A 21,722-nucleotide genomic window follows, 5' to 3' on the forward strand; every position below is an offset into this window, starting at 1 on the left:
ACGTGTCAATGCAGTGGGAGAGGGCAGGGTAAAAAGGAGGTTGACAGCGTATATGGTGAAATGCTGTTTTGTTTGTTGTTTGTTTGCTTTCCCAGCAACTGAGACCTGCAGTTTCTTGGAAAGAGAAACCGCATGGAGCGTGTGTGTATAGGCAGTATTTTGGAGAACAGTAGGGTGTCTACCAGTCCCTTGAGAAACGGCCTCCAGGCTGAGTCCTTATAAATAACCTGCTTTAATGTATCTCACACATTTTTTTCATTTCCTTTTTAGGATAAGGCTAAATACCAACTACTTTTTTTTTTTTTTTTCTTTTTTTCCCCTCCTCCTTTTTTCTGTCAAGGGTTTTTCACATTGTGCATGTGGTGACTGCAGCTACTTGCTGGCATAAGTCTCTGGGCAGGTGTAATTCACAGACTCATTTGGCCCTGTCTACCAGCGTGGTGAGGATTTAAATGGGAGATTTTTTTGGGAAGCCTCAGATAAGAGGCAGCTGCTGTTTCAACGGCTGCAGTTTATTCTGGTGCCAGCTGCCCCCGCTGCGCCCTGCTGCACCTGTTGGCACTTGAATTATGGTCATTCTGTGCATGGTAACTTAATAAGGCAAAGTTGGATTTTAATAGAACAAGCTGACACTCGGATGAGGATTAAGGCAGTTTCATGAACACTTAAGGAAAAGAGAGAGGAGCTACATTTAAGGGCAGGGATGCGGAGGTAACACCGCTTCCCTGAGCGATGGCTATTCCCACTGTCACCGCAGAAGAGGTAACCGGACTCCTGTTGCCACGGCCCAGGGAGTGACAGCCCCAGGGCCGGTTCCCAGATACAGAGTTTTTCGGGCTGACTGATATTTCTGATTGTTTTTTCTGGTTGTCCATAAAGCTATAAATACAGGCAGCAGCTAGAATGCCTTCCCAGTGGTGCTGTGAACCTGCTGTTGAAGCATTACGGAGAAGATTTTGCTGGGAAGAGTGGCTCTGCGTGACCCCCCACAGCAGGGCCACCCTGGCTGGTTTTGGGTCTTGCCTGATGTGCCAGGGCAGGTGCCACCTTGGGAGCTGCTCTGACACCAGCTCCTTCTCCCAAAAATGTTTAAGTGCTGATGTAGGTGGTAGTTCCCTAATTGCTCCTTCTCCCAGTCCCCAAAGAACACACTTTTCATTCAGATTAAGTAGATCGACCTCCCGGAGATGGCTGGTTTTATTTTTTTTTCATAAAACTTTATTTTCTGAAATACAATGTACAGACAAAATAAATTAAGTGCTGAGGGCTGCTTTGAGTGGGTTTGAACAGCTTCAGAGGAAAAAAAGACTTTATAGCCACAAAATGACTACAGGGATTTACTGATGCTTTATTTTTCCAAGAGATTACATTGTTTCAATGCAAACAACATGGAAAGAGATGCCTGGGATGGATGGGTCCTGGATGGTAGCAGTTTATTCCATCCAGCTGGCCTTGGTGAAGGTTCAGTTTTTAAAAATGAAAGTGTAGTGACCCAGAGGTGATACCTATGGATGCACTGGTAAAAAGTAGTGGGGTTGGAGGTTGGAGGCACGTCATCCAGTTCTATGCAGTTTCCATGTTGATGGTGACAGACTGAGCAAGAATCTCAGGCAAATCTCGAGTGCCATCTGGTCTTTCTGAATTTGACTTGTTCTGGGAAGGAATGGGAGAGTTGAACTTGAGGACAACGTTCTGAAGAAACACTTGCAAAATGACAAACTGAGCCCTTGATTTCTATTTTGAGGTGTCTGTTGTTTTATACAGGAGTTGGGAATATGTCTTTTCTGGGATAGAATAACTAACAGTTCAAATAAGCCCACAGACCCATGGTATTTTATGTTTGCATTTTAAAGACTGCTTCTGGGTTTTTCTTTGGACAAAATAGCAGCATATCAACGTTGTGGGTTTTTTGGTTGTTTTTCCCCTACTTGTAGAAGAACTGCTAAATGATTTGGTACTTTTGAAGTCCACTTTTGCCTATTGATCATGACTGTTAGAATACTCTTTTTCAGATGATTATTTTGTTTGAAGAGCTGTTCTCAGTAGTTCACACAAGTATTCAGGCTACTCTTTACAGAAAACTACAAATTATCAGAAGGTGTTGCTTTGATTTCCTTTTGATTTCCTTTTTTTTTTTTTTTTTTTTTTGGAAAAAAACCCTAAAATCTCAACATGCTTATAGGGTAAATGTCTCAGGCTGTCTGTTTGCATAGCTTAAACTCTAATTTTGTATGACAACAGAGATCCAGGGTGATATTTAAGCCTGAGCATTTCCATGCTTATGAATAAACGGAGCATTTCTTTTCACAGTTTGGGTATGTTTGAAAAATTCACTAAACACAGTTTCCAACTGGTTATAGAGTTATGAACAAGACCCAGGAATCTGCACTCCTCTTTTCTTTGCTCTTGGACAACAGTCTCATTTTGTTCTATCTGTATCATTGGGGAGATGGAGTCATGTTGGTTTGTAACCTGTATCTGGCCATGGGCATGTATAAGCCTTTAAAGATAACAAACATGTGCAAATGAGAAGAACATACCGTTTGGTGTCCGGGGAGGTCCACTTAGACAGACAAGATGTGCTTTACAAATGCTGTGGAAAGATACAGATACACCAGTGAAAAGGAGCAGCAAATGTTACTTCGGGAAATACCTTTAAAAATAATAGCTGTTCATGAGCTGATAGCATTAAAAATGCATGTTCCTGGTCAGATTTGACCCAACAACGTGATAGAGAGTTCTAAGTGTTTAACGTTGTACAAATCAAATTCTCTTCCTGCTTAAGTGTGATATGACGAATAGAGCACTTTGTCTAAGCATCAGCTATAGGATTGGTTCCAGTCTCTGCAACTGCTCTACAGAAGGTCAGAGAGTCTAGAGATCTGGCAATGACCTAAGGAGCCTTCTCTGCTGTGGCTGAATCTAGTCTTTCGAGTGGTGTGACTGCAGGTTAAGCATATTGCAACAGTTGTTTTCATGCATAAGCTTTCAACCTAACTCGGCTGTAGCTTTGTCTAACTGATTTGCCTGAGAATCTAAAAGCCAACTGCAATGACACTCTGAGAGAGAGAAAAGAAATGTAGGATGAGAGGGTGTTGAACTCTTGCACCTACCCTCATAGTTGATGCAGCCGTTGGAGTCTTCCTGACCTTTCATGAGTTCGTCTACTTCCTCTTCTGTCATCTTCTCACCTGAAGAGTGGAGAGAGCTTGGTTAAGTCTTCCGCAGACACACAACTGAGGCTGAACCCTACAGTTTTTCCAAAGGCTTTCCTTATTTTCTGAGTTAATAACAAAAAGACCTATATATGTACTGAGCTTTATTAATTTTAACTTTCTTTAGAAGTTCTGCACATGCATATAAACACAGGGGTTCTATTATTCCTACAGAGTAAAGAAACATGCAGCAAATTTTCTACCTTTGTCCATGTGCATTACGTCACTGAGGCATACAGCCTTTTCTCTCTATTCCTCAAATAACAGACGCTAGTCCGAATTTAGAAGTAATAAACCAAACCTTTTCCTTTGGCCTTTCTACCGAGTTTTGTGTTTGCTTTCCTTGTGGATTCCCAGTTAGGAACCCCAGAGTCTTGTCTGGCTTTGTAACCTCCTACCTCTCCAAACTGGTTAGAATATCTTTCTTCCCTCTCTCATGCCTTCAAACAGGAGCAATTTTTAAAGTTCCTCACAGAGATGATTATCCCTTACCCAGGGTAGCCAGTACGTGACGGAGTTCAGCCCCCATGACTGTGCCATTGCCTTCCTTGTCAAAGACACGCAGACCTTCAACGAAGTCTTCATAGGTACCCTGTTCCTTGTTGTTAGCAGCTGCTTGCAACATGGGGAGGAACTCTTCAAAAGTGATTTTCTTGGCATTCATCTCTGGAAAGAAAGCACCAGTTGCTACATGCTAGACACTTCTACGTGTGTTCTTTTGGGATATTTGCCCTGAAATGCGGGAGAGCCTCCCACGTCATTTGCACACCTCTTTCTATCCTTTAATCTTTGCCTTGGGATTTGGCAGTTCCTTTGCAGAATCTGGATTCTCTTTTATCGTGGGAGTTACTTTTCACATCCATCTGATTTTTCAGGTCCTTGTTCTAGCCCTCTTCTCACATAATTTTATATGCTTGTGTGCATGTTGTATTTTTCTTTCAGAAATGAAACTTGCTGTATGAGTTGATCTTTGAAAGGATTTTGGGAGTGGGGGAACTACAGCATACAGTAAAACAGAAATCTTGAGCCCCAACAGTGGGAAAAGGTAACGAGGGGGATGTTGTGACTTAGATAAGCCCCGGAGGTTGCTGACATGTTACTGAGCTCTTCAGAGTCTCTTGGATGTGGTAGCAGAGACTACTAGCAAAAGAATAAACTAATTAAAAACAGGAATGTCCAGTGAAGGTGGTGTCCAAATTTACTATTGACATGTTCAGTGTGCAAGTTTAAGGACTCACAAGCTTAGTGCATCTAACCCCTTTGTTGTCATGAACCAGAAGTTGTAGTCCTCAGTGAGGCCTTCCCCAAGTGTTTTTTTGGAGCAAGACTGCCAATTAAAAGGCTCTTTTTTAAAATTTTTTTTCTCTCTTTTTTTTTTTCTCTCCTGGATCTTTGCAAAGAGCAGCCTTCATCTGGGCAGCAATGAAGTATAATAGATGTAAACATGAGACAGATTTTTGAATATGCAGTTGTTACAGAAACTATTTTACTACCCAGCTATATGAAAATCACTGTCAGTTATTGCTGTAGTCACTTAAAGTACTGTCATGGTCTCACCTCTGTGTTAATCCTCTGCCCAATGCTTCCTGCTGGTGCTAATGCTTAACTCAGGTCTTCTGAATTGTTCCTCAAAGCTGCCTTTACCAGGCCTGAAGGTTTGGATATAATTTAGCCCATCTTAATATGATTCTGCATGACTGACATCAGGGATCACCTGCAGCTAGGTCCATACTAGAAGTATTTACCATTTCTTTTATCCCTAAGAGGGGAGAAAAGGAAATGGAAAATGGGCACTATAATAAATGGCCAACGTATGCCTCAGTATGCCTAGGTTTTTAGGAGCTTTGAGAAGACCGCCCCAGTTGGCACAAACATACAGGTGTGTTTCCAGTCCCGGGACATGTCTTGGATTATACAGAAGATGCTGCACTGGAAACACCTGAAGAGCTGAGTATCAGCTGTTAGAATAGGACTTAGAGCTCCTCAGCAAGGGCAGGGGCACAAATGCACTGTAAGCAGCAATGAGTGTGTGCTACACCACACCAAGCTGACACCAAAATGGTCCCTACAGAGAATTCTTCATATCCTAAGGAGAACGTTTTTCTCTGTCTGAATGCTGTATTCCCCATCACCATCACCCTCTTCAAAAGGAACTGGAGAAATCCCATGTATTGTTGCTGCAGGTTCCCTTTGCTCCCCATCAGAGCAAAAGCTCCTCTCCCTCCTGCTGTGACTATTGATGTTGCCTAATTACCGTTCCCCAGCCTCAAGAAGGGCCCATGAGAGACTGGAGGGTACTTACCCTCTTTGCTGGGGTTGCCCAGGATCTTGTTGATCTCGGCATTTGTAGGGTTCTGCCCCAGCGCCCGGATGATATCACCAACCTGACTCAGGGTGATCTTGGCATCACCAGTCCTGTCAAAGAGGAGGAAGGCCTCCTTGAATTCTGCAAGGGAAGAGCAACGGTTAAATTGAGCCAGGCAGCTCCCTATTGACAAGTTGTATTGACAGAGACGTGAGCCTGTTGTCTCCTGGCACTGTTCCACCAACTCTGGGGGAGTTAGCCAGGGGAGTCTTTGGCCCACAATCCCAAGAAAAACTCCTCCCCTCTGACATTTTGGTTTCACTATTTTTAAACTTTTATATCTATCTTCCATAGCTTTCCTGGCTCTAATAGCCATCAATAGCTTTGTGATTGACCCCGTAGTTATTTCAGACAGGGGGAAAGATAAGCTTTCTACAAACATTGCCATTCAAGAACAGGTTTCTTTACATGACATAGCAGCAGAAGTTAAAAATGTTATTGTCCAGTCCACCTTATCTTGCCAGAGGACTGGGACTCTTCTGTCAAAGTACCTAGCAGTCCAAAACATCTGCCTGCTTCAGTGGGTCCTGCCTGCAATCCCAGCATCTCAACTACACAACACTAAAAGGAAACTTGAAGGTGAATTTCAAATGCTTCTTCTTTTGTTTTCCCTTAAAATTGCCTTACAATGACATTTCTACCCATGTTTGTTCTCTCTCTGCCCTTTGCGATCTGTCCTTGCTTCCTACAGATGCATGAATATCTGGCTTTTCAGTGGTAGTACTTGAGACTTTGCTTCTTTCAGTGCTGCCAAGTGATCAACATTCACTTATTTCCCCCTTGCTGCTGACCAAGGGCTTGGAGTACAGACATTTCTCCTACAAAAATCAGCACAGACGTTTGCCTTCATTGCGTTCCCAGTCTTCATCTTCTGTTCCAAAGTTCCGTGTTAATCTTCTTACTGTATTTTTCAGGCTTTTCAGAGTATTTGTTGCAATGAATAAGGAAATATGTTTTTAAAAAAAGCGGAGGTGGGGAGAAAGTGAAGGGTCCAGCTAAAACGCCATCTTCGAATCTCATGTGTCAAGAGCATCTGGACTGTGCTGTTGATCTTTCCTGCACTGCAGTGTCTGACGATGCTGTGTTTTAGCTCCAAGTAAACCAAGTGAAATGTCTTTCCCTTGGCCATGATGCACTTCCAGCAGCCAGACAGGCTTTGTGTTTCACAGCTTGTGTAGGTGGAATGTTCTTTGTGCCTCAGGGCAGATTTAGGAGTAATAAACCGCATTTCAAATCATGTCTTCATTCATCTTGTGCTGGGGACATGTGACGCAGAGGTGTTTAGGTTTCTGCTTTAGCCATCTATATACCGCCTTAGTGGAGGAGTTGCTGGCGCCTGGTAAAACTGCTGATACAGGATGTCAGCCTGCTAGACTGTAATCTAATACATCTGAAACTAATCCTCTTACTGTCTGATGTGAGAGACCTATAACCCTTTACTGCTAACCCTCTCCCCTTACAGCTTTTATTGCAGGGTATGAAATCAAGGCCTTCTGGACCTGTGTGGAGCTTCCCCTTACAATATACCAACTTGATATCAGCTTCTGCTCGAGCAGCTGAGGTCGATAGAGCTGCAGTGATTTATACCATATGATCCAATCTTTCATCTGGTGCATTAATGACATTTAGCCAGAGTGAGGTATAAAACAATGCCAGTTTGATATTAGCGAAGCCATCAGGAGAGTTTCTCTGTTTTGTAAATCCCATGAAGTTTTATGTTCACTGGGTTCTGAATGCTGCTCTCGAGCTCAGAGAAAAGGCCTGATTTTATTTTTGTCTCTCAGGCATGTGTTTCACTGCAATATATCTTTGTTGTGGGTTTTTTTTTTCTTTTTAGTGTTTGTTGTTTGTTTTTTTTTTAAATATATATATGTATGTAGTTAGTCCTAGTTTATACTTCTGCTGGAATAAGCACAACTAGAATCCCTCGCTGAGGAGGGAACTAACCAGCTGCTGGTGCGTCAGCCAGTGTGCATGGAAATAGTTACTGAGGGTGGGATATCTCTCCTCCTGGGAAATTCTCCCTCTCTCAAGTAGCTTTTAATTGCCCCGCTGCTTAGTTCAGTCATCACAGCATTACAGCAGCTGGATGATCTGGAATATGTAGGGAAGCGGAAAGAAATATTTTGCTTTGTTATACATGCCAGCAGCTTTGAATTGAAGGCATTCTTCCATACACCCTCCCCACCCTTTTCTAAAAGTTTTAGAATTACAAAGTGAAGAAGAGTCCAAATGATTTTATTTGTGACCAGGAGTGTTTGGACTGCAGGAAGAGAAAAGTTTCCAGTTTCACTGTGCTGTGCCTCTCCTTACTGCTTTGATGGCTTTAAGACCTGCTTCTAGCTATTTCTCTCTCCCTCTGGTCTTCTAGCAAATCCCTGTATCCTGCATTCTAAATACTTTGTTCACAGTGAGAAGTCTACTATATTTGCTACTGAATTTTGGACATTTTTTTAATGTTATTTAATATAGCCCAAATGCATCTTTTAGGATATTTAAAACACCCCAAATTAGATTTCAAGAACTTCAGTAGGGATTTTTGTTCATGTCAGAATATTTAATTGGATCTTTCTAGCAGATTGAAAAAAAATTTGGAACTTGCTGGTGGCTTGGGAAGCAGAGAATACAGCAAGAGGCTCGAGATTTGCAGCATATCCAGACTATTGTGTTTATAAGCAACACTTTACACAAGTTACTTATTTGCTAACTCTTTCCACACATCATGATTACATTTACAGCAAACCAGCCTTTGTTCCTCCCCTTCCACAACACCTCCTGGCAAAAGTGACATGTAGGCCCCTTGCATCTTTCATTCATGTAAAATTGCATTCTCACTGCAGCTAAGTTAAATTTTCAGCCCACTCCCTCCTTCTGTGGTCCTTCATCTGCCTATTTCCCCTATGACTTTCAAACGCAAGACCCGTTTTTGGCATCCTTGTGAATGGCCAGTACAGGAGCACAACTGGGAAATGTTCAGTAGGTAGAGCGGGTAAAACCAGCATATTTCCTCTTCATACCGTGGCATAAATTTCTCAGCTTGGGCAGCATATAAGCACCCAGATAAATTACATGTAAATCTATGGTCAGATTCTTGTTCAGCATAAGTCAGCACTGCTCCTCTGAAGTCAAGAGTGTGGTGATTTATACCAGCTGAAGTCCTAGCTCATCTTTTCGTAAAGGTTAAACTTCTGAGGCTGTAGCTCCTCTCTGAACCCACGTACATGTAAAACACATCTGCTCTCGTGTAACTTACCATCCTGTTGCTCCTTGGAGAACTCGATCTGTTGGAAGGAAATCAATCATAAAAAATAGCTTAGGAAGGGGGGGCTGGGGAGAACCTGCTTGTTTTCTAAAGCATCCAGCTCAATCCATGAGTCATCTTCCAAAACAGCAAAAATGTGGCCTGTCAGATGTGCAGAAGCAATGCAGATACATAGCAAAAGAGCTGTTAAGACTAGTGAATATTTAGCATTCGGTAGCCATTATGTTCCCCCTCCTGCCCCCTGTTAGAGTTTAACTTTTATTTCACTTACCATTAATTTGGTCAGGAGTGAAGGACTGCAGTTGGGAAGAAAAAGAGAGAGAAAAGAGAACTAGTACTGCTGAAAATGCACTGAGAGAAAGTAAATAGCACGAAGTAGCTAAGTGCTCTCACATCTGTCTTTCCTAATGTAATTAGGCCATAGCAACCTAAACTAGCAACTTCCCTTGTAAAAATGCGTCGCCAGATCTATTCTTAAAGATTCCATTAAAATGTGCATCCCAGGGAAAGCCAGAGTTGTGGCTAGAAGCAACAAATATCTGAAGTCTCTTAACTAACAAAGAAGTTGTTACTGTACCATCAGGTCATTTACTGTTTTAGTATAGACCCATTTTATTAAGACCATTTGAAGTAATATTGTTTAGCAAGCAGATTTTTTTACATTAACATAGAAATTAAGCCAATCCCTTAAAGTTTGTGTTTCAAATTAGTTTTTGTCAATACGTTGTTTCATAAAGTACCAAACTATTATATTTTCTTATATAAAAATATTACTTTTTTCCTTTGCCACTTTAGCAGGTTGCATACGAGTTTTTTAAAAAACACTCAGCAGGCAGCGCTAGCAAATTGTAACCCTTCTGTCTGAAGCTAGAGGAGCTGCACGTCTACCATTGCCTGGTGCAGAATTTGAGGCTAGCTGGAAAACCTTGCGTAGGTTTAAGGAGGAAAGCCAAGCAAACATAAACTGTCTTCTGGATTGTCCTTCCCTCCCCTAGAACTAACTTGAGCAAGAAGCCCAATTTACTTATGTAAAATACACTGGCTCGCTGCTAACCATTAGCTTTCCAGTGGACCCACCATGGTTGAGAGTTGGAAAAGCAGAGCAGCAGACGGGCAGGAGGGATTAGCTGAGAGGTCTTGAGAGTGGTCCTGCTTTCCTGGCCTTTCTTCCCCTTATTTATCCAGCAGTGCTGACGGCATTGCCTGGATTAGGTGTCAGAAGGAGTGGTCCCTCCCCTTGGCGAGTTCTTTAGCTTTCTTAGGGCAAAGTGACAGGAGGTTCCATGTCTTGATCGACATCTTACGATGACTATTTTTAGGAGGCTGGAGAGGGGCAGGGAGTGGCAAGCAGTAAGTTTGATTCATGTCAGCACTTTCTGGGTCCATACCGTCAAGAGCAGATATTCCTTGTCCAGACCCACCAAGATTTCCTTATAGGGAAGGATTCTATTTCTCCAATAAGCTATAAAGTCAGCGAACAAGGAGGGCTGAGGGTGAGAGGTGCCACGCTCTTGCCCAGCTGGCTGGTTTTACACGTGGCTTGAAGGTTGCGTGTTAGATGCAGCTGGATGGTCTTTGTACCTTTGCTGGGCTTTGCTCAACCCCTTGTACGGATAATACAGCACCCAACATTAGATGAGTGGTGCTGCTGCTTGTCTGTGCAGTGTGATCCAGTTGTCGGCAATGAGCAGAAGATTAACCCGTTGATGGAGGTGGTGTCCAGCTGTGAAGCTTTTCCTCTGCACTGGTCACGCTTTCCAAATTTTGAACATTTTTTAGGGAAAAATAATCCGTGCGTTTTGGATCCAGCTGTGTTGCTAGGTTAGCAGCTGATGTGGAGATGTATCCAGCAGGGCAGAGGGAAATTTGTATTCACAGTAGCCTGTGCTCTCCAGGACACCCTTCCTCTGGAGCTAGAGTTAGGTAGGGCCCCTACCTACCTTCAGAGCTCACAGGTGTGGTGAGAGGAGATGCTGCTGAGATTTTTGTGATGTGGAGGCGAGGGAGAAGCTGTGATAGAAGCTAAGACCCCCAAAGGCTTAGAGAACTGGAAGGATGACTGTTCATGGTGGGGAAAGGGGACTTGCTTTTTGGGTTGCAGAGTCAGGGGGGTCATGGTGGGACTACTAGTGGGGAGTTTCTAGGTAGGCTGCAGGAAGTAGGGGTGGCAGCTTCTTCAGTAGCAAAGATCTAGTCCCTCCATGTAGCATCCTCCAAATTGATGCTGTGAGACATTGTAAAAGAATTAGAAAAATTTGCTCCAAATTTCTTCCTTTCCCCGTCGCCTCAACTGAGTCAAGAATGTCCTGGAGCCAGGGTGTGAATGGTTGTGTGACAGCAACAGACTCCCTGTTGCAGACTCAAATTCCCTCTCTAATTTCTATTGATTTCCTTTGTTGAGCATACACTGTTCCTGGTTTTCTAATGACAAAATGTGATTAGTGAGGGAAGTTTTACCCCGTAGCTCACTTAGTTACCCTGAAGATAAGCATAACCTTTGTGAATGTCTCTTTTCGGTATATTGAAGGCTCTGAAAGAAAGAATTAAATCCAAGCAGACTTTACTGTTGGGGATTTTTTTGTTGTTGTTTTTTGGTTTTTTTTGTTTTTAAATGAGCAATCAAAATAGGTCAAAATATTTGGTTGGATTTGAGACATTGACCTGCTACCTCCTATTTTAAAAGCTAAAGATACAACTGCAAAGAATTTTCTCAGCTGGCCATTTTAGCTGGAAAACATTCTGTCCAAACAGATTATTCACATTTTTTGAGAAGTAACTGGAACATATACTGAGTCTGAAAAATGCTCCACTACCATTCCTTCACTTTTGGTTTTTCTGCTATATGTAATCTATTGGCCTGTGGGAACAGGCATGTACTCAGGACAAAGCGTAGCTCTAATCAGGTGAGGTTACGTAGAAAAGAGGGTTGATGCTTTTGTCTGAATTAGCTAATATAAGTTTAGCACAGGGAAGACTTCCTGATTAATACTGGCTGGGGCTGGAGCTCGAGCACTGAGAAAACTAATATAGATCTTGGCCATCAGTCTTAATGCATTAATAGAGGAGCTTTCTAAAGACTTTGGCAGAGCTGAAATGTTGCCTGGGTCAATGCAGTGTGTTGCCTTTTGTGGAATTTTCCTTCTGCCCTCAGCCTCTTGCTCTCCAGTGCTGGCAACTGGGAAATGTTCCCCTGAAAACAGGATTTAATTTTTTTATTTTTTTTAAACTTAGATTAAGTTTCCTGAACATTTTTTCTTACCTCCAGATAAGCTTTATGGTTGGCTACGACAAAACTTATCCCAAAAGACTTTAGGTGCCAAGCAGAAAATAATTGGAGTACATTTATCTTAGACGTAGAAAACTGGTACCTGGATTAGCCATCTGGCTTGAATGGGCTATCAAATATGTATAAATTGAGAGGGGTCTACATATAAGCTTATGGATGTTTTGTCCACGTGAGACTTTGTCTCAGAATTTAGATGAGGAAATACTAGTGCACCCCATCAGCCCTTCATTTTATTACTAATTCTTGAATAAAAGCACACTAGACAGAGTTTTGTTGGGGAGAAATATTCTAGCATGGGCTTGTTGCATTCACTTGAATTAAGAATCACCCTGCTTTAAGCCAATGGGGTCTGTTGGGGGCTTAAAGTGCTACTTGTTTTGAGTAAGGGCACCTACAAACGGCCTCAGTATAAAAAATATTTCAAGCACTCCTTAAAAGAAATTAAATGTAAGATTCCTCATTCTCCTCATGTAAGGAGCTTTCATAGACTTCAATAGGTAGAAGGAAGTAATTTGCAGTGATCCGATCTTTGTTCTGATCCTGGCGGTGTTCTCTGCATTGTCAGAGGATATGATGAGTCTCAGGGCTTTAGGGAATATGTTGAAATTTCAGGGAGCTTGGTTTAAAAAAATGAATGCTCTCCCCATTAGAAATATAAAAGGTTGAAGGAACTGCAACACATGGAAAGATCAGAAGTACCTGGATTTCTCTTACTTGACTTAGCCCTTATTTATGGACGAAGTTGTTATCCAGAAAGTTATCTGTGCCAAAGGAAAAGGTGGTGTGTTTTGGGGTTTTTTGTTTGGGGTTTTTTTTTTTTTTTTGGGGGGGGGGTGGTGGTGGTGTGTGTGTGTATGTGTTTTTAAGAAGGCTTTTCCCTGTATAGTTTGTGACCACCTTCTAGTCATCTTGTTGCTATATAGAGGCATTTTGACTAGGTCTCAGTTATATACAGTGGGGTGAATAGAGTTGTATGCAACTCTTTATCACCAGCTAAGCAGAAGACCCAGTCCACATGAATCTTTATTTCCAAATTATTACCAGAGTTCCAATTTCCCAACAAAACACTGGTTCATGGGCCTTAGAGCCCAGACTTTTGCAGCGTGGTGCTGTGCTCGCCTATTTAGGCCGGTGGGTACTGGGACTGAGTACAGCTGTGCTGAGTGACAGTCGCTTTGTGCTCACTGTAAATGTATAAATGTCTGGACAGGATGAAAAGCCCTGGGAAGAGATGTTGCTGGGAGTTAAAGCATTCAGCTGCTCCATCTGCTTGTAACCCTTTGGGTGAATTACAGAGAAGGGAATCGTCTTAGGAGTCACCAGATATTTCAAGGTACCGTCTCTGTAGAAGAAACAGAGAACATAGATGTCTTGGAAAATCAAAGAGGAAAAGACTGGAGAGTCTCCTATGATACTCATTGTATATTTAGCCTTCTATTCAGTACTAGAGGGATTTTTATTTTTTTTTTGGGTAGAGATAAACTAGGATTGTGCCTACAGCAGTTCATATGATACCTACTCACCATTAATACCGGCTCCTTGATTAATACAGCTGCACATATTTTCTAGTAGACATCACTGAGTGCAAGATTACACAGCTCTCAAATCCCTCTGAGAAGCGGGCTGACATTCTCCCGTCCCTCACCCCAGTTCAATAGCTTGTGCGATCAATGCCACAGATTTTAGAGAGGCTACTTCTCATTTAAGTAAGAATCAACAGCCTGATGGATTTAGCCTCATGTCTTTTATGAGGTGGGGAAACATTAGGAGCATATGAGCTCTTGAGAAAGAGGAACAGAGCTGCCTGGAAATACAATTGAAGGAAGAATAAAACTGCCCACCATTAATACAGGAGAGAAAATTATGTGTGTGAGATAACATGAGGTTTGGAAGAATACTTAAAAATCTCTTTGAGTTTAATGGACTTAACTGCAGATGAATTTGATTTTTTCTGAGCATTCTGTATAGCTTTCCAGTTTGTTTACTTTAAAGCTTGTAACTTTGCAGTTGCTTTACGGTTGTGCAACTTTTTGGATGAGCCTTGCCAATTAATTAATGTGCCCTTCTGAAATGTCTGGGAGTGAAATGTGCACTGTTGATCATACCATTTTGAACATATTTCATTAGCTTTGTGGGGGGAAGTGCATTCAGTTGTGCCCATTTATAAAAGTGTCCTTTTTCTAATTGCATTTAGTTTTGCATGAATGTGTATAATCGAGAGGATGTGTGAGGAAATGTGAGGGCTCGGAGCGCTGTTCTCGCAGGGATTTCTTGTTTTAACATGCCTCCCAGCGGCAATGTTAGAGTATTAACATTATTTAAAATATTGCTACTTGACATTTAAGTGCTATGCAGTAAACCAGCCAGTTGACAGTGCTTTTTGGCAATGGGTATAAGATGTAATAAAGCCTCAGTGAAGTGGGGGCAAATTTCCAGCTTGGTTGTTTCATATCTCCTTACAGACAACTTCTTTCTTTACTGGTCATTGGCTAAATTAGTCACCTTCTTCTTGCGTTATGTAAGATAAACTCAAATATCTTGTTACTATCTATCTGTTACAATCTCTCTGTACTTTAAGGGGGTTTAAAACAGTCTTTTAGAGATATTGTGGAGTTGTGTTGATTTTATTAGTTGATTGGGGAAAAAGGCTCTGCCACACAACTGCTGTTAATGCTTGAAATTACTCTGTGAGCTCTTGAAATGTTACTCTCTCTGTAATTTGCTTTTAATACCACTATTTCTACCAAAGTTTGTCTCTCCCCAGACCCTCTGAAGCCTATAGATAACTTTTTTTAAATGTTGCCAAAGCTGTGGATTATCAAGATTGGATCTTGTAAAAAAATCATTATTTTCCAAATAATTTTTCAGGTTACCAGACATAAGAAAAAGTGTCTACTAATATATATGGACAGACCCTACTTTTGAGGGACTCCTTGCTTAGCAGCGCTTTAGGAAGAAAAGGAGGCAAAGTTCTTCTGAAAATTTTGTTAAGAAAAAAATAACAAACCTGTGGTGGTTTTTCTGTTTGCTTTTCCTTCTGGTTTTCAACAGTGTCCCAAAGGGATGTGTTGGTGTGTAGCTGAGTCTGATGTCCAAGTTACCTGTCCTGGGATGTCTTTATGCCATGCCTTGCCTGGTGCAGTAATTTAGCAGCTGCCACCAACGTGGGTCTGGCATCAATGATGGGGTTCACAGGGGCAAGGGATTTGGCTGGGGCAACTCTGCTCCGGGGTGGATGCCGAATGGTGCCGTATCATCATGGTCAAAGCGGTAGCAGGAAGCTGGTCTGGATGGCATCAGATAGGCACCTTTACATCTCTTAAGGCTAAGTCGTATTTGCACTTGTCCCCTTCCTACCTGAAAGGGCACTTGGGACTGGTGACCTTGCCTGATGAGAATATCAGTCCCGGGGAATCTTTCAGGAGTCGTCACTGGAGTTGGGTCAGGTATTACTTGCAGGCCTGTGCCAAAAATTTCAGGCAAAAACCTGCCAGTTCCTAAGAAAGCCCTTAGCACTATGAGCGAAGCTACTGTTAACATTCCTGTTCTCACTGGGCAGCTTCACATGGAGTTTGTCTGCAGTGTAACAGCTCTCCGAGCGCTTCAGCTGACATTTGCAGTCCTGCTTGCCCTCCAGCCCAGAAGCTTTCTGTCAGTGCATTTTAGTGAGTTTATCTCTCTCTGGTTATATCCAACACAGTGTCTGTTCAGAGATGACCTACTTGAGTAGTAAATGTAATAAGAATTAAGGACACTTGAAGAAACACTTTTTACTGCCTTAAGTGCTCTGTATTTAAAAACAAATGATCACACAGGTTTGCTTCCATGCAGCAAGCTTCATCATGCATCACGCGGTTACACAAGGCCTTAGCAAGTCTTTACTAGTCGATAGCTTTTAATTATTTTTCCCCTAAAGATGTAGGTAGCTTATCTGCAGTCGGGCATGGCCTAATTGGTGTCGTGGCATTTCACACCACCATGGGAAGCCTTGTATACCAAATGAACATCGCTTAGACCATGGGTACTTGCAAGAACACAATCTCTGTCTCTGCTTGAGAGAGGATACTCAGGTGTATCCTTGAAGTAAAGGGCCTGGTGTGACACCAGATCAGGGTACTATATGTTCAGATCGATCAGCATCTGCAGAGCAGAAGCCTATGAAATACTGCACTCAGGACCTCCAGCACCCAGATGCCTAAACATCACAGTTAATGCTATGAGCCTGGGCTCGGTCCCAGGGACTGGTTGGGTGTACTGGGAAGGGCTCTTAGATTTCCAGTAAAAAAACACCCCACGCTTTTCGTGTTGGTGATAGGGACAGAGTTAAACCTATTTGAGCAACATGAAGCTTATCTATTTCCCACTGCCTCAGTTGCAAAACCAAGCATGAGACATTCTCATCATTAATGCCTCATCCCAGTTATTGCAGACATAGACCTGTGGTAGTGCCGTTCGTCAGCTCAACATTTCTTCTCACTTCAGGCTTGTGTGGGAGAAGGAAGTTGACAAAACAGATAACCTATCTTTTTGGGAGTGTCCTAGGCCAGTTTTAACTACAGAATTCTTGGGGGTCTCCTAAGAAAATGACCCCTATGGTCATTTTGCTTTTAATCATGATTGGTTCCTGGTGGTAATTCTCAGATGCATCCATCACCCTGTTCTTCTCTTCTCAGTTATAATTTAATCTTTAACCTTTGTACCTATTATTCAAATCCAGGCCATGCTAGCAATAAAGAAAATATATAAATTTGGTCTGGAAAGGCTTGTGCAAAGCAGATTGAGTTTTCTGTTTTTTCCTGAGGAGGGGGAAAAGGGTTTTTACATTTCCATTTAAAAACAAATTCTTTCTCCCTGCCTTGACTCTCTTCCTGTGGTTGTTGTACTGTAACCTGAGATTTGCTGAGAAAGGGCTGACTTTAGAGGTTTGAGTCTTTAGCAGTTGGGTATTCCTGTTACTCAGTTTTATAGTCAATAGATGGTGCTCAAAAATAGAAAATCTCATACCAGTTGCTATTAGTACTAGCAAAACGCCAAATGTTTGCTTTAATTGGGTTAATTTAAAGTGGGGAAAAAGAGAACAGAAGAGGGTGAAAGGCCTGTCACAACTTCTGATGGTGACAGGCAATTTTGGGGTGCCTGCATTTGCAAGAATTCAGCTTGAGCCCTCTTAAGGGGGGAAGAAAAAAAAAAAGCCTAGCTTTCAAAGTGTGCACCCCAAAAGGCTCAGAAAGCCAGATTCCCTGAAGATGGGCCAAGCAGGGCATCTGAGAGGAGGGGTACCACCAAGAGAATCGCTACCCATGTTTGTAAACCACCTTCTTGTTTGTTTTGGAGAATGTTATGATGTCTGATGCCAATTTAAAATGAAATGCACTGCCAAATGTGGCTTATTTGGCTGCTGTAAACCCTTATTAGGCAGCTCTGCCCTTACCCACTCTAGCTGTAACAGTTAGAAGGGGCTTGCATGTCTCTCTTTTAAAAGCCTTCCTGTGTGTTTGCCTGCTGTGTGGCTCCCCAAATCGTCCTGGTGCTGCAGCCTGGCATTCCCCGTCACCTCTCATTAGTAGCAAGCTCTGGCCTGGCCACTAATTCCCCTGAGGGCTGAAGGGGAGCCCACTTGACGCCCTTGTTCAAAGTGCTGGAGGCTTTGACTCCACGCCTGGTAAATCAGGGCAAAGATCCCCAGGACAGGATCATTCACTGAGTCCCGGTCAAAAGCTTGGTTTTTTGTACTCCCTGCCTCCTAAGTTTTGCTGGAAATGGTTCTGTGCCTTTTCCCATGCTGAGGCTTTGGTGGCTGAATAGAAGGATTCAGGATTAATTAATGCTTATTAAGGGACTGGGCTAAGACTCAGAAAATTTTGATTCATGACTCTGCCACATCTCCCAGGCAAATCACTTATAAGAAGACGTTGTTTCCCTTCGCTGCCTGAGCTCTCAAAGGGTGAAAACGGATAATCCAAAGTGGCTGGTTGAGACCTTGGGAGGTTGTCCAGTCCCTGCCTCTGCTCCAAGGCAGGATGAAAGGCACCATAGTTGTTCCTGGTGCCTTCTCAAAGAGCCCAGCACTGGAGGTGCCACAGTCTGCCTGGGCAGCCCTCGACCAATGTGGAGTCTCAGGTGAGAGAGGATGTGTGTCACCCTCGCGAGCAGCGTGGGTTTCTCTGTCACCTTGCGGCCACAGCTGTGTAGTTGGGTAGACTCCCCCACTGCAGGGGGTGCTCCTTCCACCCTTCAGCGCTTCCGAGGCACCCTGCTCCTTGCCTGGTAAGGGCATGATGAAGAGTAGAGGAGATACTTGTAGACAGATATATGCTAGTGATAAGCATGCAGGGTAGGGGGCTGTGCCACCCACCACATTGCAGGGTAGTCCTGTAACCTCCATCAGGCTGCTTATATCTTCACTTACTTGCAAATCGGAATAGCTTATGTGCTGCCATTAGTGTTAAAAGAATAGTTGTCTTACCAGCCCAGGTTTTTCCCCCCCTTCAAAGAGGAAAATATATTTGTCTGATATTATCTTTCACAAGAAAGATAATTTAGGGAGACTATCTTCTTTTATCAGTCGGAATATGACAAAACCTGGAGCGTTTTCTCTGTGCTACCGGTATATATTTTCTGCCATTATAGAGAGCTGTCTGGGTAAAGGAGTGAACTGCAGAGATGCCTCAGACTGCAGCCTGCCATTTTTTAGCTGGAATATACTATTAAGTCTGTCTATGTAAAGATAGATTACCTAGGATCACTGGAGTTGAAAATTCTATTTTCTTCTAATGAACTGGACACAGAAAGCTATCAAATCATATTAAATTATTTAGTAGGAAATCTAGCTTGTGTTCCCTTCATCTCTGGAGATGAGTGAAATGTGAGGTATAATCTAATTTTCAGACAGTACTCTCAAAAACAGAGGGCTTTTCGTGTAGCCTTTACTATGATCACTCCATGTATTTAAAAATGTCTTTTTTTTTGCTCTTGTTTTGCTTTGCCAGTGGGTTCAGTTTCAGTCTTATGAGAAGATACATACTGTTTCAGAAAAATACTGACTGCTGATTGTGAAAATTAAAGTAAACTTCAAGAATTTTCACTAAATGGGTCATGGTCTTGGAACTATATGTATTAAGATACCTGAAACAGAATTCATCATGAGATGAAAATGAGTAGGTCCTATTAGGAGTCTTTGTACTGCTCCTTTTCTCCATAATAGGCATGATTCCATATGTAGAATTTAGCAAATTGGTCCTGGAACCAATGAGCGTGCCAGGTAGGTGGAGAATAACTATTTATAGTCCGACCCAGAGAAACCGGTCTGTCTCTTCATCTCTTTAACCGCTTAACCTCCCTCTCCTCTTTCCTAAGCAAAGAATTTCCCACCATGAAGGAGTTTTCTTCGAAGGGTCAAGGCAACAATCAGTGATGTTGGTTGGCATGCAATGTCTAAAGACAGTATGAGATCAAATGGAAGCGCAGTCAGAGGAAAACCTCCAAAAGACTTTTCCTCTTTGTTGCTTTTAATTTGCAGCAAATTGCAAATTCTGAGCAAATACGTAGAGGCAAGAGGAAATCACTTGAAATGCTTCCATCCATGGCTTTCCAGCTCATGATCTCTATCAATGTTTCTTGTACAATGCAAATTGAAAGAAAACAGATGAAACTGCCAAATCCCTCTTTTTAAACTGTTTAGTTTTGTTTCTGGTTTTGAAGATAAGCCATGCTGATCTCAAAACACATGACCAAAGAGTCATCAAGTGCTTGCAAAAATTTGGAAAGGAATTTGAGGGGGAACTGCAAAATAAGGTTGGGTTTTAATACAGCACTATGGGAAAACGTTGCATTTCAAGCTTCAGCAACCCTTTCCTGTCCTCATGCACCTACTTTAGGGTGGTTTTTGGGCGGGAGTGGTTGGGTTTTTTTTCTTTTTAAATTTAGTTTTACCAAACAAGTCAGACTGATACTGATTTGGTAAAAAGTTCTGAGGGCCACACTCCAAAATACTTTTAAAATCACCAGGCTTCAGTCTCGTGTTAAATCATGCACCATGCCCTACACCCCTCCAGCTACTAGAACAATCAAAGCTCAGGCAGGTAAACAAATCCATCGACTGAGGTTACTCATTCATTTCACTGCAGTCCCCAAACCGGAACCAAACACACGCAACGTTTCACTGCAGGTCTCAGTGGGGACTCTGCTAACTTTCCCCTTTTGGCAGCGCTTTGGGTCTGCGATCAGCAACACGTTCATCCATTTACCTTGATGCTCTTGAGATCGATTGCGGGTTCTTTGGGTTTAGCTGGTGCGGGTGCTGGTGCTGGCGCGGGTGCTGGTGCTGGTGCTGGTGCTGCGGCTGCTGGTTTCTTTACATCCTTCTTTGGTGCCATTTTGTGTTGCTTAAACTTGAAAGTAAAAGTGCCCCCTCCAAAAAACTTAAAAAAAAACCCCAAAACCAAATCTTAAAAGTGATTCCCGTGAGAGGAGCAGTGGTCAGAATGAGCTACAGCCTGTGCCCTGGAGGTGGACCCAATGTGCTAAGCTCTATAAGGGCATATATATATTTCACTTAGTGCCTTGTACAGTCCTGACACATGCAGCTGGATTGGACAGCTTGCTAATCAAGGGGGATGTCATTCCAGCTTGAGCTATAAATGGAATATAAGAGTTCAGGGCTTCATAAGATAAAGGGACTTCAGTGGCTTTTTTGCTTGTCTTTAAAAACCCCAACCACCTCCCCTGTAATTTTTTATTTTTAACGCGTGCAAAGGAGAGCGAAATATGACAAACCCAGTTTCAGATCTGCCGTTGACGTTCAGGCATGGATTGAACAGTCCTTTTTCTCATCAGAATTTCAGTTCTGCTTAAGTAATAAATCTTTCTTTCCTTCCCTCCCCTTTTCCCCCATGCCTGTGTAGCGTTCCAGGAGGATTCAGTTTCAAGTAGGAATTTTTACTTTCATGGCTGGGAAGATCATCAATTTCCAACCTCATTTGCTTCTCTTCCCACAGCCACTCACTCCTCCTCTGCTTCCTTCTTTTACAAGGAAGTGTTGATCAAGCAAAGGCTCTGGGTGTTTAAAAATAAAGCAGACAAATATGGAAAACACTGCAATACCTTCAGCCAGGATGTCTCTCCCAGACCCTGAGTGTCTTTCAGCTGTTCTTACTATTCCTTTCTATCATGTTAAGATTGTGTTTAAAATTGAAAATTGCTTTCTTTTATCTTTTCCTTTGATATTCTTTTTCCTCTCTTCGGGATGAGATGTGCCCTGATAGAATGGAGATCAGCTGGATGTTAGGTTTTCCCACACAAAAGGTTGCCTTTTGAAATGTATTTATGATTGGAAACTAGCTATCAGGCAAAGGAGGCACTTCTGTTTTCACCTTGTTTGCCTGCCCATCCAGTGTCTCTTGTTTATCTTTCCACCCCTCAGTCTCCTGATGGACCTCCCTCTCCCCATGCTCTCCAAGAGACACTACTTTCAGGAAAAGATGGCTTTTCTGTTTTCAGTAGACTTTTTCCAGCACAGCAAAACAGCTCCTAACCCTTTCAAACCTGATAGTTCCCCTTGGTTCATACAAGTGAGAATTTCTGCAGAAAATCCAG

At 42.5% G+C, this 21,722-nt stretch overlaps 1 protein-coding gene across 3 annotated transcripts; it reads right to left on the reverse strand.

The window, feature by feature from the left end:
- Window positions 1-1,160: 1,160 nt before the first annotated feature.
- On the reverse strand, window positions 1,161-20,961 carry MYL1 (myosin light chain 1). Of its 3 annotated transcripts, XM_074145509.1 has the most exons (8): window positions 20,904-20,961; window positions 20,375-20,548; window positions 8,834-8,861; window positions 5,518-5,661; window positions 3,708-3,881; window positions 3,114-3,191; window positions 2,541-2,593; window positions 1,161-1,653 (listed from the first exon to the last, which is right to left on the reverse strand). In XM_074145509.1, the coding sequence occupies exons 2-7, from the start codon at window positions 20,501-20,503 to the stop codon at window positions 2,565-2,567; spliced, it is 582 nt and encodes a 193-aa protein (XP_074001610.1). In that variant the 5' UTR covers window positions 20,504-20,548; window positions 20,904-20,961; the 3' UTR covers window positions 1,161-1,653; window positions 2,541-2,564. The 3 variants fall into 3 exon arrangements, with proteins under 3 accessions (XP_074001610.1, XP_074001611.1, XP_074001612.1); XM_074145510.1 differs by lacking the exons at window positions 8,834-8,861; window positions 20,375-20,548; window positions 20,904-20,961 and adding exons at window positions 9,114-9,138; window positions 9,920-10,153; XM_074145511.1 differs by lacking the exons at window positions 8,834-8,861; window positions 20,375-20,548; window positions 20,904-20,961 and adding exons at window positions 9,114-9,138; window positions 9,897-9,993.
- Between the last annotated feature and the right edge of the window lie 761 nt (window positions 20,962-21,722).

This window comes from Numenius arquata, chromosome 3, assembly GCF_964106895.1.
Source record: "Numenius arquata chromosome 3, bNumArq3.hap1.1, whole genome shotgun sequence".
NCBI lineage: Eukaryota > Metazoa > Chordata > Aves > Charadriiformes > Scolopacidae > Numenius > Numenius arquata.

Excerpts from the sequence above, each read along its gene's own strand:
- MYL1 (XM_074145509.1), bottom strand. The coding sequence starts at position 20,503 with ATGGCACCAAAGAAGGATGTAAAGAAACCAGCAGCCGCAGCACCAGCA. Across the intron at positions 3,192-3,707 it reads TCACGTACTGGCTACCCTGG|GTGAGAAGATGACAGAAGAG; the intron begins GTAAGGGATAAT and ends TCCACTCTTCAG. Across the intron at positions 2,594-3,113 it reads CGGCTGCATCAACTATGAGG|CATTTGTAAAGCACATCTTG; the intron begins GTAGGTGCAAGA and ends ATCTTTCCACAG.